Genomic DNA, 13,713 nt, shown 5'->3' on the forward strand with positions numbered 1-13,713 from the left:
CAGACAAAACAGTGTGTGTGTGTGTGTGTGTGTGTGTGTGTGTACATGCGTGCACGCACAAACAGCAGATGCAAAGGAGCAGAAGGGATGAAAAGAACATGATCAATGCCACAACAAAATAACAACGTGTGATGGACAAACAAAACCACGTGGATCCATTCCAGTTGGAAGGCTCTGGAAAGGCCTCAAAGAAGTGGGATATAAGCACACATGTCAGCACATATGCCTATGTATACACACACACTTACAGTAATCATCTGTTGTTTTCACCTGCCTCGTACCTCTGCACTTCCCAATCCCATGGGGTTATGGAAGGAAATTTTACTCCTTCATCTCAAAAGTGGGCCTGTGACACAGATCTGTCTAAACATGACATCCCTAGGTCCTTGTCCACATGATTAGTTTACAATGCTAGAAGAGAGCTGTAAGGTCATAGGCTTGGGGCTGACAAGAGTCACCTTTTCCAGTATGTACGGAGAAAACAGCAGGAAAGAATGAGGGCAATAAACAAAAAGAAGCAGAGAAAGGCAGGGCGAAGAGAGTCCTCATGACATCATTTCAGACTCATGGTCCAGCCATGCCTGAAGCTCACATTTGGACCTCCTAGTTAAATGATCAACACTTTTTTGCTTATGTTAGTTTACATTAGGTTTCTGCCATTTGCAACTAGATTAATATACCCCCTTCTGGGGAAAGAACTTCATTCTGTGTGTGGTGGTGGTGGGGTACAGAGGGAAAGGGAGGATAAATTATGTTAAAGGGTCTCTCCCATTAAGTTTGATAAACATGATGAAATAGGTGGCTTCAAGGCATCTGGGAGGGTATAGAAGCAGCAATGAAAGCTCCTTGGGTGGAGGAACTGAGAGTTTACTTGTCACAATCTATACAGATGGGTTATATAAACCTTTCTGCATTCCTAATAATTCACCAGACAGCCCTAAGTCATCTTCAGACTGAGAACCAACACAGAATGGCTGATCAAAACCACCAAGAATATCATCTGTTTAAAACCCGTTTACCATTACCACATTAATGCACATCCGTCACAGATCTTTCTCAAATACTTAATTTTGTGACAAACTTAATATTTTGAACTCTTTATCCCTGATACCAAACCATCATCCAGTGTTCTCCAGGAAACTTAACTCAAGCAGCTGTACCCACTATGGTCCAAGTCTAACAGGTGTTATAGCAAAATAAACTGCTGTATCTCAAGAGATCACTACAGAAGCCCAAAAGGGGCTCAGGCCCTGTTGTTCACATAAACTCAAATCAGTTGGTCACAGATAATAATACCAGTCTTGGTCTGAAACACAGCTTCAAATCTTTAAATCCATGAATCAGAAAGATGCTCATATTACCTTGTGTTACAGTATAAAAATAGCTAGCTTAAAGGAAACTGTGTGTGTTAGCAATGGGTCTCCTTCTGGCAGACGTAACAATACCTCAAGATTTTTTCTTCTTTCCACGGACATTTACCAAATACCTACTGTTTGCCCACTATCCCAGCACTGTGCGCCCATGAGCCTTTCCTTTTTCTCTGGGTGAAAAGGCTAAATCTTGCTTCTCATCTGGACAATGCTGGGTAAAATGTAAAATAAAAGGTAATTTATCACTGGACAATTTGAGATGTTATTCTTACAGCAAATACCGGCCCTCTAAACTCTGCTTATGCTTCCCTTCCCCCACTACACCTCACACTGCCAGGATTCTAGTTACTGAGAAATAACAAGGCCCAAACCCTACATAGCCTGAGGGCCTGGGTTCAAGTTTCACCTCTGCCATTAAATAGTGTCAGGAACTTGGCTAAGCTCACCTTCTGCATCTGTAAAATGGGGATAATATTTATTATAGCACTGGGCTCCCAGAGGGATTAAAGAAATTAGTGTATGTTGAGAGCTCAGTACAGGGTCACACACATAGCATGTGCTCAATAAAGAGAAGCTATAATTAAGAGAATAAAGTGAGGCTTTTTCCAGTTCTAAAATGTTATGGTCTATTGTAGAGAGATTATGGGTTTTGAGTCTCCCCCGCCACCGCAAGTCTGCTTTATCATATCTGGCAGAATAGCAAGCACACAGAATAGCAAAACATTCCCCTGCTTTTCAAGCAGCTGTACCAATGGGAAACCTTCAGCAAGGGAGCAAGTTCAAGTCATGGGTGCTGGGCCCTTACTAATAATAGCTAGACACTTCAAATTCTGACAACAACCCTGCAAGGTAGATATAATTATCCTCATTTTGTAGATAAGACCAAGTAGGAGTAGAAAGGTTAAATAACTCACTCACTGTCACACGGCTGGCAAACACAGACCAGACTCCCAAAAGTCATGCCCCCTTTCCACTCTGTTCCCTGCCAGCACACCCAGCTGTCTGTGAAATAATGAACTAACGGAAAAGATATCTCAAAATCTCTGAAACGATGGGAACGGGCCTTCTTTAGTTAAGAAACTGGCATCATTACTCGCATTTGCTCGACAATTTGTTGCTCCAACGTTCTCGGCTCCCAGTGACCTGTTCTAGCAATCCGGCCTCCCTCTCCAACAGCAGCCACTGTGTAGGCCTCTGTGTGCAAATCTTCTCCCTTAGCAGCTTAGGCTCTGTTCCCTCCTCAACCGCAGGCTGGGACTCCCCGACACTGCGTTTAAAAATCAATGACAGGTGCATATGCCTCTTTGAAAGGCAAGTTTCCCAAACTCTGACACCAACACGGCACACCTGAGGCAGGCTTACCCTCTAGCGGGACCCAAGAATCAAGCTAAGCAGATGAAGGAAGGGGAGGTGACGCAACTAGGCCTCCTGCACCAAGGCCAGACCGAGGCAGAACGCAGTGGCCGTGACCCCGCAGTGGGCTCTCCACCGCGGACGCCTACGCCTTCCCTGTATAAGGCACGCCAAGGGCTGCGGATATTATCCCAGGGATGAGGCGCGGGCCTATGCAGTCAGGGGAGAAGGCGCAGGAAGGCGCGGACCTGAACGAGTCCCAGGCGCCTAGCTCTCCAGTCACTCTCCCCCAGGGGAGGGAGTTGGCGAGAGGGAGACAAGGGCCTTTGGTACCCAGCTGTTCGGTTCCGGCTGGCACGAGCGCCAGAGCATCCGTGCGCAGCCTCTGCCGCCCACACCCGCGCACACCCGGGAGCACAAACACCCGCACACAAGCACTTGGCCCCCGGCGCCCGCCTCCCCGCAAGGCTGCTGAGCCCCGCCGCTGCCCCCGACCCCCGCCTCCCCACCTGGCCCTGCGGCCACACTCAGAGCCCACCCGGGCGCCCCTGCGCTCCCGCTTCCAGTCGCGCCGGACACTGGAGCGTCGGCGCGAGCCGGGCGTTCAGGCCACAGAAGGTGATAGCGGGGAAGGGAAAAGCCTCTTACCGGGTCTTGTAATTCTCCGGGACACAGCGCGACACCAGAGACTGCCAGTGGGGCCGGGACCCTTCCCCCGCCCTCCCCCACCACGTAGCCCTCTCTACCTTCAGTCGGGAATCAATGGCCCGGTCGCGGATTGGTGACATCATTGACGCGCCGGGCGTGGGAGGGAGCACCACGTGATTCCTCCTTCTTTTGTTTGCGTCCTAGTTAAGCTAGGTTTTTGTGGCTGCCTTCCTTGGGTTTTTACTGATCTGTTAATGGCGTTGTCGTAGGCACGGTGGGGAGTAGGGACTTGGGTTTGGGATGCTACATTTTTGCTCATGGCCTTGATTAAACTCTTCAGTCATTTATAACGTAGTTGGGCCGGAAGGCCTGAGACGGTATGTGGGTACCATCTTTTTTTTTTTTTTTTTAATGGATATCAAGTACACAGAATTAGTTAATAATACCCTATAATCAGTATTCCTTGTATGGCACGTTCAAATTAAATATATATATTATTAATTAATTTATTTATTTATTTTGCGGTACGCGGGCCTCTCACTGTTGTGGCCTCTCCCGTTGCGGAGCACAGGCTCCGGACGCGCAGGCTCAGCGGCCATGGCTCACGGACCCAGCCACTCCGTGGCATGTGGGATCTTCCCGGACTGGGGCACGAACCCGTATCCCCTGCATCGGCAGGCGGACTCTCAACCAGTGCGCCACCAGGGAAGCCCTAAATATTTTTTAAATGTTATAATGAACATCACCTTTAACTCCCCATTTTGCCACCCCAACCAAGAACTAAAATATTATCAATAATTTTAATGTACTTATGTGGTCGCCATCCTTTACCTCTGCCTTCCCCTCAGAAGTAACCTCCATCCTGACTTGTGTTTACACAACTTTTATATTGCTTTAATTTCTTTTCACAGTTATATGCATTATTAAACACTTTTTAAAATTAGTTTTGTGTGTGTGTATGTTTGAACTTTCATCTAATGTTCTGGACTTTTATTTTAACAAACACTTTCCTAAGTTACTTAGTCCGTTCAGGCTGCTATAACAAATAACAGATTTTTAAACAGAAATTTATTTCTCACAGTTCTAGAGGCTGGAAGTCAGGGTGCCAGCATGTTATAGCGAGGGCACTTTTCCTATTGGCAGAGTTCTCCTTGTATGGCAGAAGGAGCTAGGGATCTCTGTGTAGTCTCTTTTATAAGAACTCCAATCCCATTCATGAGGGCTCCACCCTCATGACTTAAGCCCCTCCCAAAGGCCCCACCTCCTAATACCATCCATTGGGCCTTAGGATTTCAACATATGAATTTGGGGGAGAACACAAATGTTGACCATAGCACTAAGATTCATTCTTCTTGTTGAGTGAAGTTGCATTTCATTCATTTTCACTGCTATATAACAAATCATTTTGTGAGTGTACCATTATTTATCCATTCTCTGGCTGCTGAATATTTATGCAATTTCCAGTTGTTGATGTCTTTTTGTTTTTGTTTTGCTTTTTCCAACTGTGCTGCTTATGAGCATTGCCTTTTGTTTCCTCTATACAAACTTTTCTCTTGGGTATATTTACCTAGGAGTGGAATTGATGGGTTTTGGGTATGTCAGTGTTCAACTCTGTGTGATAGTGCCAAATCTTTATTCAAAGTGGTTATACCAGTTTACAATCCTAGCAATTACTGGCATCCACAGCTTCCCTAATACTTGAGACTTCTTGATTTTTGCCAATGAAATGGGAGTTAAATGGTGTCTCATCCTGGCTTTATTGGCATATCCCTGAAGTTAAGCATCTCTTACATATTTTATCTGTAGTTCTTTTTCTATGAAATGTCAGTGTAGGGCATTCAGGGGTTTCAAGGCAGATCAAGGAAAAAGGCATGACTGTGAGGTGGCAGTAGCACAGGCAAGCTTTATTGGGACAAGTTTTGACAGGTCTGCAGGCAGGGGAAGTCCCGCACAGAACCTGATAATTCAGAGACTACGTAGGGGCAGGGAGGGGAGGCATCTGGAAGGAGAGGACGAGGAAATTCCCAGAGGAGAGGGGACTTACATGTTTATGTGATGTGCTCAGCTGCCTAACAGAGAGCCTCTGGGTCAGAAAGCTCCAAAGGGCAGCAGCAGCTTGGGGTCTATAACCACAGGGTTTATCTTATCTATGACTAGCAGATGTTGGGTGCACTTTGGTGAAGTATGCATGGCAGGCAGGCAGCTCTAAATGGCTAAAAATCTGCTTATTTGGGCTATGCTTAAAACAACTAGATATGTAAAAATTTGACTTTAGTGCAGGCAGGCTTTTGAGCTAATTGGTCCTAGCCTGCTGTGAAGAAATAAACAACTTGGGGGGCTATATACAGAGCCCAACATTGGCTCTTTTTTTTTTTTTTTTTTTTGGCGGTACGCGGGCCCCTCACTGTTGTGGCCTCTCCCGTTGTGGAGCACAGGCTCCGGACGCGCAGGCTCAGCGGCCATGGCTCACGGGCCCAGCCATTCCGCGGCATGTGGGATCTTCCTGGACCGGGGCACGAACCCGTGTCCCCTGCATCGGCAGGCGGACTCTCAACCACTGCGCCACCAGGGAAGCCCTTCACTTTTTTTTGATAAATAGATGTACTTAACTTTGAACTTATAAATACTTATACTGTTTTTTCCTACCCTAATATATATTAACTTACTGTTACTTCTAAAAATATGTAGTTTTGCTTTTGACATTTTAATCCTTATTCTTTCTGGAATTTACTTTTGTTTATGGTGTGAGGTAGGGAATTCAATTTTACTTTTTACGTACAACTGAGATTTTTTTCCAGCTTTCTTTGTTGACCAGCCCCACCTTTCTCAACTGATCTGTCATGCCAGCTTTGTCATGTGTCAACATCCCATTTATGTATATGGGTCTGTTTCTGAGCTGTCTATTCAGTTCCACTGGACAATTTATCTTGGTGCCAACACCACTCTACTTAATTACCATAGTTTTATAAAAAGTCTTGATTATTTAGCAGGGCAAATTTTCCTTATTTTTCTTCTTTATCTTTTGTCTTGGCTATTCTTAGTCCTTTGTTTTTCCATACATATTTTAGAACAAGCTTCTCAAGTTGCACACACACACACACACATACACCTGTTGGGATTTTAACTGGCATTGTGTTGAATATGTAGATCAGTCTGGAGAGAATTGACATCTTTATGATTTTGAGTCTTCCAATTCATGAGCAAGGAATAGATATCTTTTTATTAGGTCTCCATTAATGTCTTTTAGTAGAGGTTTTTTATTTTATGTGTCCAGATCTTACACATCTTTTGTTGGGTTTATTCATAGATACATTGTTTTTGTTGCTATTGTAAATGATATCCTATAAAAATTATGCTTTGTAATTGTTTGTTGCTAGTATAGAAATAAATTGGACTTTTGTATATTGATATTGTGTCCAGTCACTTTGCTGGAAACAATAATTTGTCTTTGATTCTAATAATTTTTCTATTATTCTTTCTATAATTTTTCTATTGATTCTTCCAATAATTCATTTCTAGATTCTTTTGGATTTTTCTATGTAAACAATTATTATCTGAAATCTATGTCCATTTTGCCTCCTATCCAGCCCTTATTGCCTTTTATTCCTATTAAAGTATTACACTGGTTAGGACCTCCAGTACAATGTTAATAGAAATGGTGCTATTTTCTTGACATTCTTACTTGGGCACTCTTGACTTGATCCTGATTTTTGAAAAGGAAATTTAGAATTATCTTTGTAGAATATTTTTGGTAAATAAATTTAGAGTAATATTTTGAAGGCTTTTTGTAAATCCCCTTTGTCAGATTAAAGAAGGTTCCTTTTTAACCATTTTTTAGACTGAAGTATAGTTAATTTACAATATTGTGTTTGTTTCACATGTACAGAAAAGTGATTCAGTTATATGTATATATATTATACATATATATTCAGATTCTTTTTCATTATAGGTTATTACAAGATATTGAATATAGTTCCCTGTGCTATACAGTAGGTCCTTGTTGTTTATTTATTTTATATGCAGTAGGGTGTATATGTTAATCCAAAACTCCTAATTTATCCCCCCCCCAATTTGGTAACCATAAGTTTGTTTTCTATGTCTGTGGGTCTATGCCTGTTTGGTAAATAAGTTCATTTGTATCATCTATTTAGATTCCACATATAAGTGATATCATATGATATTTGTCTTTCACTGTCTGACTTCACTTAGTGTGATAATCTCTAGGTCCATCCATGTTGCTGCAAATGGCATTATTTCATTCTTTGTTGTGGCTTCTTTATCCATTTATCTGTTGATGTACAGACAGTTGCTCAAATATTTGCTCTTCTTCTTGTAAGAGAACTACACATTTCCACCTATTGCCATGTTATTTGAACTGCCCCTTTTGGGAATATGCATATCCACCCAACTGACAATGGGTTTGGTCACAATGACTTCACATCTGACCGGAATCTTTAAAAAATATTCTCTGTGTGTTTCCACTAGCTCTCTTGCTCATTTCCCTCTTCAGTGAGAATGGCATGTCCTCCACTGGGGATCTGAGAATGCAGAAGATATGTGGCATACACAGCAAGCAAAAAATAAACACTGAGGTTTGGGATTTTGTTAGTTACCACAGCATATTATAGTGAAAACTGACTGATAAATTATTTGTCTGTGTCTTCTCTTCTTTTTTTCTTAGATAAATCATTGCAGAGGTTTGTTTATTTTGTTGGTCTGTTCAAAGAACCAACTTTTGGCCTTGTTGATTCTCTCTATTGTAACTTGGTTTCCTATTTCATTTTTTAAATTCCTACTTCTACTCTTATAATTATTATATTCCTTCCACTTTCTTTGAGTCTATTCTGTTGTTTGTTTTCTACTTCTTAAGTTATGGATTTATTTCATTAATTTTCAGCCTTTTTCCCCTTCTATAAAAAAACATTTAAGGCAATAAATTTCCCTTGACGCACACTTTTCATATTCCACAAGTTTTAATATATACTGTTTTCATTATCATTAAGTTGTAAAATATATTTAAAATTGTATTATGGTTTCTTCTTTGACTCATGAGTTATTTTAAAAGCATGCTTTTCAATTTCAAAATCTACGGAGATTTTAAATTAACTTCTAAAATATTTGCATTGTGAACAGAACATAGTTTTGTGATACTTTTCTTTGAAATTTGTTGATACTTGCTTTGTAGCTTAATTCATGATCTAATTTTGTAAATGTTCCATATGTGCTTGAGAAGAATTTGTATTTTCTCACTGCTGGGTGCAAAATTGATATATGTCCATTACTACAAGCTTGTTAGTTTTGTTGTTCAAATATACTACATCTTTGCTGATACTTTTTTTGGGGGGTGGGGTGGGGTGTCTGCTTGAATCATCAGACATAGATAAAGACATGTTGAAGAATCTCCCGCAGTGATGGTATATTTGTCCATTTATCCCTGAAGTTTTTATCAAGTTATACTCTATATATCTTGAGCATATTTTATTAGATGCTTATATTTTTAGAACTGTGTTATTTATGGTGATTAAATCTTAAATCATTACATGGTTATCCCTTTCTATCCCTATATTGCTCATTATCTTCAAGTCTATTTTGTCTGATATTAACATGGCCAAACCGACTTTCTTTTAGTGTTTGCTTGGAATATCATTTTCAATCCTTTTACTTTTAATCTATACAAGTTCGTTTGCTTTTTTAAAAAGCCAGCAGGATTAGAAAAAAATTCTGATAATCTCTGTCTTGTAACTGTCAACTTTTGTCCACATATATTTATAGTAATTTTTGATATATTTGGACTTTGATTCTATCTTACTTTATGATTTCTATTTGTTCCATGTTTTCTATGTTTCTGGCTTTTTTCTTTCTTGCTTTATTTCTTTCTTTTCTTTTTTTTTGGATTAACTGAGTTATTTTTGAACTTTTTTCCTATTCCATATTTTTCTTTCTAAAGATTTGGAATCATGCATACATTTTTTAGTGGTCACCCTTAAAATTTATCATGCATTTAATTTAATAAGGTCTAAAGTTTAAACACAGTGTTGACATCCTCTTCTACACAGTACGAGAGCTTTTGAATACTTTAGCACTTTTTTTACCCCGTCTGACTAATACAGCACTGTTGCCTAATTTTTGGTTCTGTCTTTTCTTTTTAACTTCACAAATTGTTCATTGTCATTTTATTCTACACAGACAATATTTGTTTGGGTTTACATACAGAGAAAGAAGAAGAGTTAATACGAGGATGTGTTTACAAACTAGCTGCTGCTAAGTGCAACTGGGATAGCTTGATGTTATGGGACTGTTCTCCAAGAAGTCATATGAAGTGTGTCTCAGGAAAGTTTGCCTGGGAGAATATTTTAAAGATGTCTTCAATCACTCAGTAAACTGTTTTGGGGAAAGAAGAAATTGTTCTACTGACTCTTGCTTTCTTTCTATCATGAGGGTTAACTCCCCGGCCCCTCTGCGCTGTGCAGTGCATCCCCTGGTGTCTGACTTCTCTGCATCAACTGTGTAGCCCCAGGGCAGGAGGGAAGAAGTGTGTGGTGTTAGTATAGAGTGACGCCTGTCAGTGTGTGCTTGCATGAAATTGGGTGGAGTCTATGTTGAGTTGGCCCCAACAGGGGTGGCTGGAGCAAGGATTATATGTGAGGCCAAGGGAGTCTGAAGTGAAGCATATAATGAGAAATAAAGAGGGAGAATGTTCTCAATAGAAGGAACAACATTTTAGAGGCACCAATATGGAAGAAAGGACTCTTCCTTTAGGGAGATGCAAGAAAGAATAGCCATTTCTTTCAAACTGGAGATTTCCTTTATGTGAACTCTTGAAGATGTATTTTTACCTCTGTGAGCCTTTTCTGTATGCTCAAATTTCAGGTTGGATATACATGAATTTGAATTTCTAACATTGGGAGTAATTACAGATAGAGGGAGCAGGCTACTGGGAAGAGGAAAAGGATGTTTGTGGGCATAGATGTTTTTGCTGTGACAGTTTGGGAGAGACAAAAAACTAAGGCAAAAAAAAAAAAAGTCTTTGGAATGGTCCATCTCAGCATCCCTGCCAGGAATGGTGCTGAATATGTCAGGATATCTAAGAGAGCCAGATCAGAGTGTCTTGTTATGTTCTGGTGGGTTCTTGAAGTTTTTGTTCGCATAATTTTACATTTGAGAAACACCTCCGGGTGTTATTAAGGACTTCCCTTTTCAGACTCTCTGAGCTAGGTAGAATAAATTAAAATCATCCAAAGACATTTCAAACCAGATTGTATCAGACCAAACTTCGCAGGAAGAACAGTTAGAAAAGCTGGATAAAATATTTTAAAAACATCTGTTTGAAAGCATTGGAAAACTACTGAGACAGCAAAGGATTTAGGAGTGAGGAGACTAGAGAAGAGGGAATCCCACAGAAGTGAGACCAACACTTGGCCCCCTTTAATGTATTTGCCAATTATGAAATCAAAGCTGTGAGGATGAGAAACTGGACAGAGCTTTTGGAAGTTTCACAGAGGGACAATAACTGAAGTTTAGAACTCACTGATGAGAAGGGTCCTGGTAAACACCTCAGGTTTAGAGTTGGGATCCGAAAGGGCTATACCCTAGGAGTAAGGATGAACCAAAATCTAGCTCTCATGAAGACTGAAACCCAACTTGAAACAATTCAATCTTAGATGTATTTAGGTGGTTTGCCCCTATCCTAACCTCTCTAATAAACAAGAATAAATACTCTGGGAGAAAGTAATATTGTCCAGTACTTCAAATTATCTCTACATTTTCATACAGTGTGTCTAGCACTTAATGAAAACTAGGGATGCAAAAAAGAGAAGACTTTGACAAAAATTCAGAGACAAGACAAATAATAGAGATCTACAGGAGATCCAGATATTAGAGTTATCATACACAGACTTTAAGTTAGCTGTGATGAATGTGTTCCAGAAATTAAATTACAAATACAGTGGTTTTGGCCAGTGGTTGTATGGTAAAAATGTATTTTTATGTCTCCCCCAACTCAAATCGATTGTTTTTACAAAACAATGTGCAGGAGAATTCTCAAGTTACATTCCAAAAACAATTGAATGTCAGTATCATTGGCAGAATATCAGAATCAGGTGTTTTGAGAAGTAAGCCCAGTGCCAACAAAGGAGATGCATGTAGGGGACATTGGTTTTAAAAGAAGCCATGCTACTGCATGAAGAACAACTATTTTTTAATGATTACATTAATTATTGCGGGTTTTAGCATTTTATATCCTACTATGATCATTTGTTACTTACAGGTGTTTTACTGTGTTTAGTTTAGTTTCAGGAAATTGATTGGAGAGTTTGGTTTGAAATGTAATGCATTATAATTTGTTCCTTTTAAAATAATGGGAAATAGGCCCTGATTAGTATTTTTGTGCAGAATACCTGATTTTCAGGATTGGATTACTGACGTTAACAGGAGATGCCTATATTGGTGAGCAGGTTTCACTGTATCTTTTTTTTCCCCTCATATTTATCTATTTGGTTGCGCTGGGTCTTAGTTGTGGCAGGCAGGCTCATTTAGTTGCAGCTCAAGGGCTCCTTAGTTGTGGCACATGGGCTCCTTAGTTGTGGCACATGGGCTCCTTAGTTGTGGCATGTGAACTCTTAGTTGCAGCATGCATGTGGGATCTAGTTCCTTGGCCAGGGATCGAACCCGGGACTCCTGCATTGGGAGTGTGGAGTCTTAACCGCTGCACCACCAGGGAAGTCCCACTGTATCTTTTTTTAATTGCTGCAGTTCTTAATGCTCTCCTTCTAAAAGTCCATTTTCTTTTTTTAAAAATTTATTTATTTATTTATTTATTTATTTATTTATTTATTTATTTAGGACTGTGTTGGGTCTTTGTTGCTGCACATGGGCTTTTCTCTGGTTGCGGTGAGTGGGGGCTACTCTTCGTTGTGGTGTGCAGGCTTCTCATCGTGGTGGCTTCTCTTGTTGCGGAGCACAGGCTCTAGGCTCACAGGCATCAGCAGTTGTGGCACGTGGGCTCAGTAGTTGTGGCTTGTGGGCTCTAGAGCGCAGGCTCAGTAGTTGTGGTACATGGGCTTAGTTGCTCTGCGGCATGTGGGATCTTCCTGGACCAGGATTTGAACCTGTGTCCCCTGCATTGGCAGGCAGATTCTTAACAACTGTGCCACCAGGGAAGCCCTAAAAGTCCATTTTCTAACCAGTTATTAATGGTATGTAACAATGCAATTAACTTTTGTATATTTATGTTCAGACTTTTAAATTCTACTGATTCATCTATTCTTTGAGTTTTTCATGTAAATAATCTGTCCTGTGAATAACAGATTTGACTCTTCCTTTCTAGTCTGTATACATTTTATTTACTTTTTTCTTTTTGGTCTTATTGTTCTGGGTAGAAACGGTAATATAGCAAGTAGTGGTTTTAAAACACATCTGCAAATTCTTTGACACTCTTCCCACAAAGGGAGAATAAAGGTTGCTGTTGTGACTAGCTTCTAATGAATAAAATTTGGCCAAACTAATGCTGTGGAGTGACTTCCAATGCTATGACATAAAAGGCAACATTGCTTTGCCTCTCTTTTTCTATCTCTGTCTCTCTATCTTAAACTAAATCGGTTTGCCTTAAGTTTATCAATTTTCGAACAATCAACTTTGGCTTTGTTGATCCTCTGTTTTCAATTTCATTACTTTCTCTACTTATTATTTTCTTCCTGCTACATTCCTCATAATTTGATTATTCTGTTGTTCTTTTTCTAATTTCTTAAGTTGGACATTTAGCTCATTATTTTTATGAGCTCCATGTCTCTAATTAATTTCCCACCTTTTAGGTTTTTAAAATTTTAATTTCACCAATTTTTTATTTCTAGAAGTTCAGTTTGGCACTTTTTCATTACAAGGTTGTTTTTATAGCTTTTGTTCCTTACTCATGTTTCTAAGTCTTAAAAAAACTACTATATATTTGTTTTTGTTTGTATGATCATTTCAATACTGCATGCATTTGTGGCTCTGATTTTGCTGTTGGTTTTTCTTCTGAGTCTCTCATGTGGTGTCGTTTTCTTGCATATTCTGTAATTTTTATCATCCTCTCATGTTTGTTGAAACTGTATTGTGAGCAATATTTGAGGCCTACATTAAGGGTATATTCCCTTAGAAGGGGTTTGCTTTTCCTTCTGCTTACCATGTCAGGGACAGTCCAAAACTTGGGACCACTTTAAACTAAATTCTTAGTTTTTTGGACAAAGCAGGTAGCATGAATTTGGGTACCAAACCTTTGTGAGGGCCAACTTGTTGCTTATGAATTATTTGGGGGAAATTTTACCTCACTCTATTTGGAGCTGTGTCCTTCTCCCTTTATACAGCA

At 40.0% G+C, this 13,713-nt stretch overlaps 1 protein-coding gene across 1 annotated transcript in view; it reads right to left on the bottom strand.

The window, feature by feature from the left end:
* The window catches only part of ADAR (adenosine deaminase RNA specific), a gene marked incomplete at its 5' end in the record, with an annotated part of 40,562 nt that extends 37,048 nt beyond the window's left edge, over positions 1-3,514 (bottom strand). Inside the window, 2 exon segments of the mRNA XM_082612194.1 lie at positions 3,372-3,410; positions 3,413-3,514. Coding sequence (XP_082468320.1) covers positions 3,372-3,410; positions 3,413-3,514 — 141 coding nt within the window.
* Between the last annotated feature and the right edge of the window lie 10,199 nt (positions 3,515-13,713).

The sequence above is a fragment of the Mesoplodon mirus genome (assembly GCF_964341445.2).
Source record: "Mesoplodon mirus genome assembly, chromosome: 3".
Taxonomy (NCBI): domain Eukaryota; kingdom Metazoa; phylum Chordata; class Mammalia; order Artiodactyla; family Ziphiidae; genus Mesoplodon; species Mesoplodon mirus.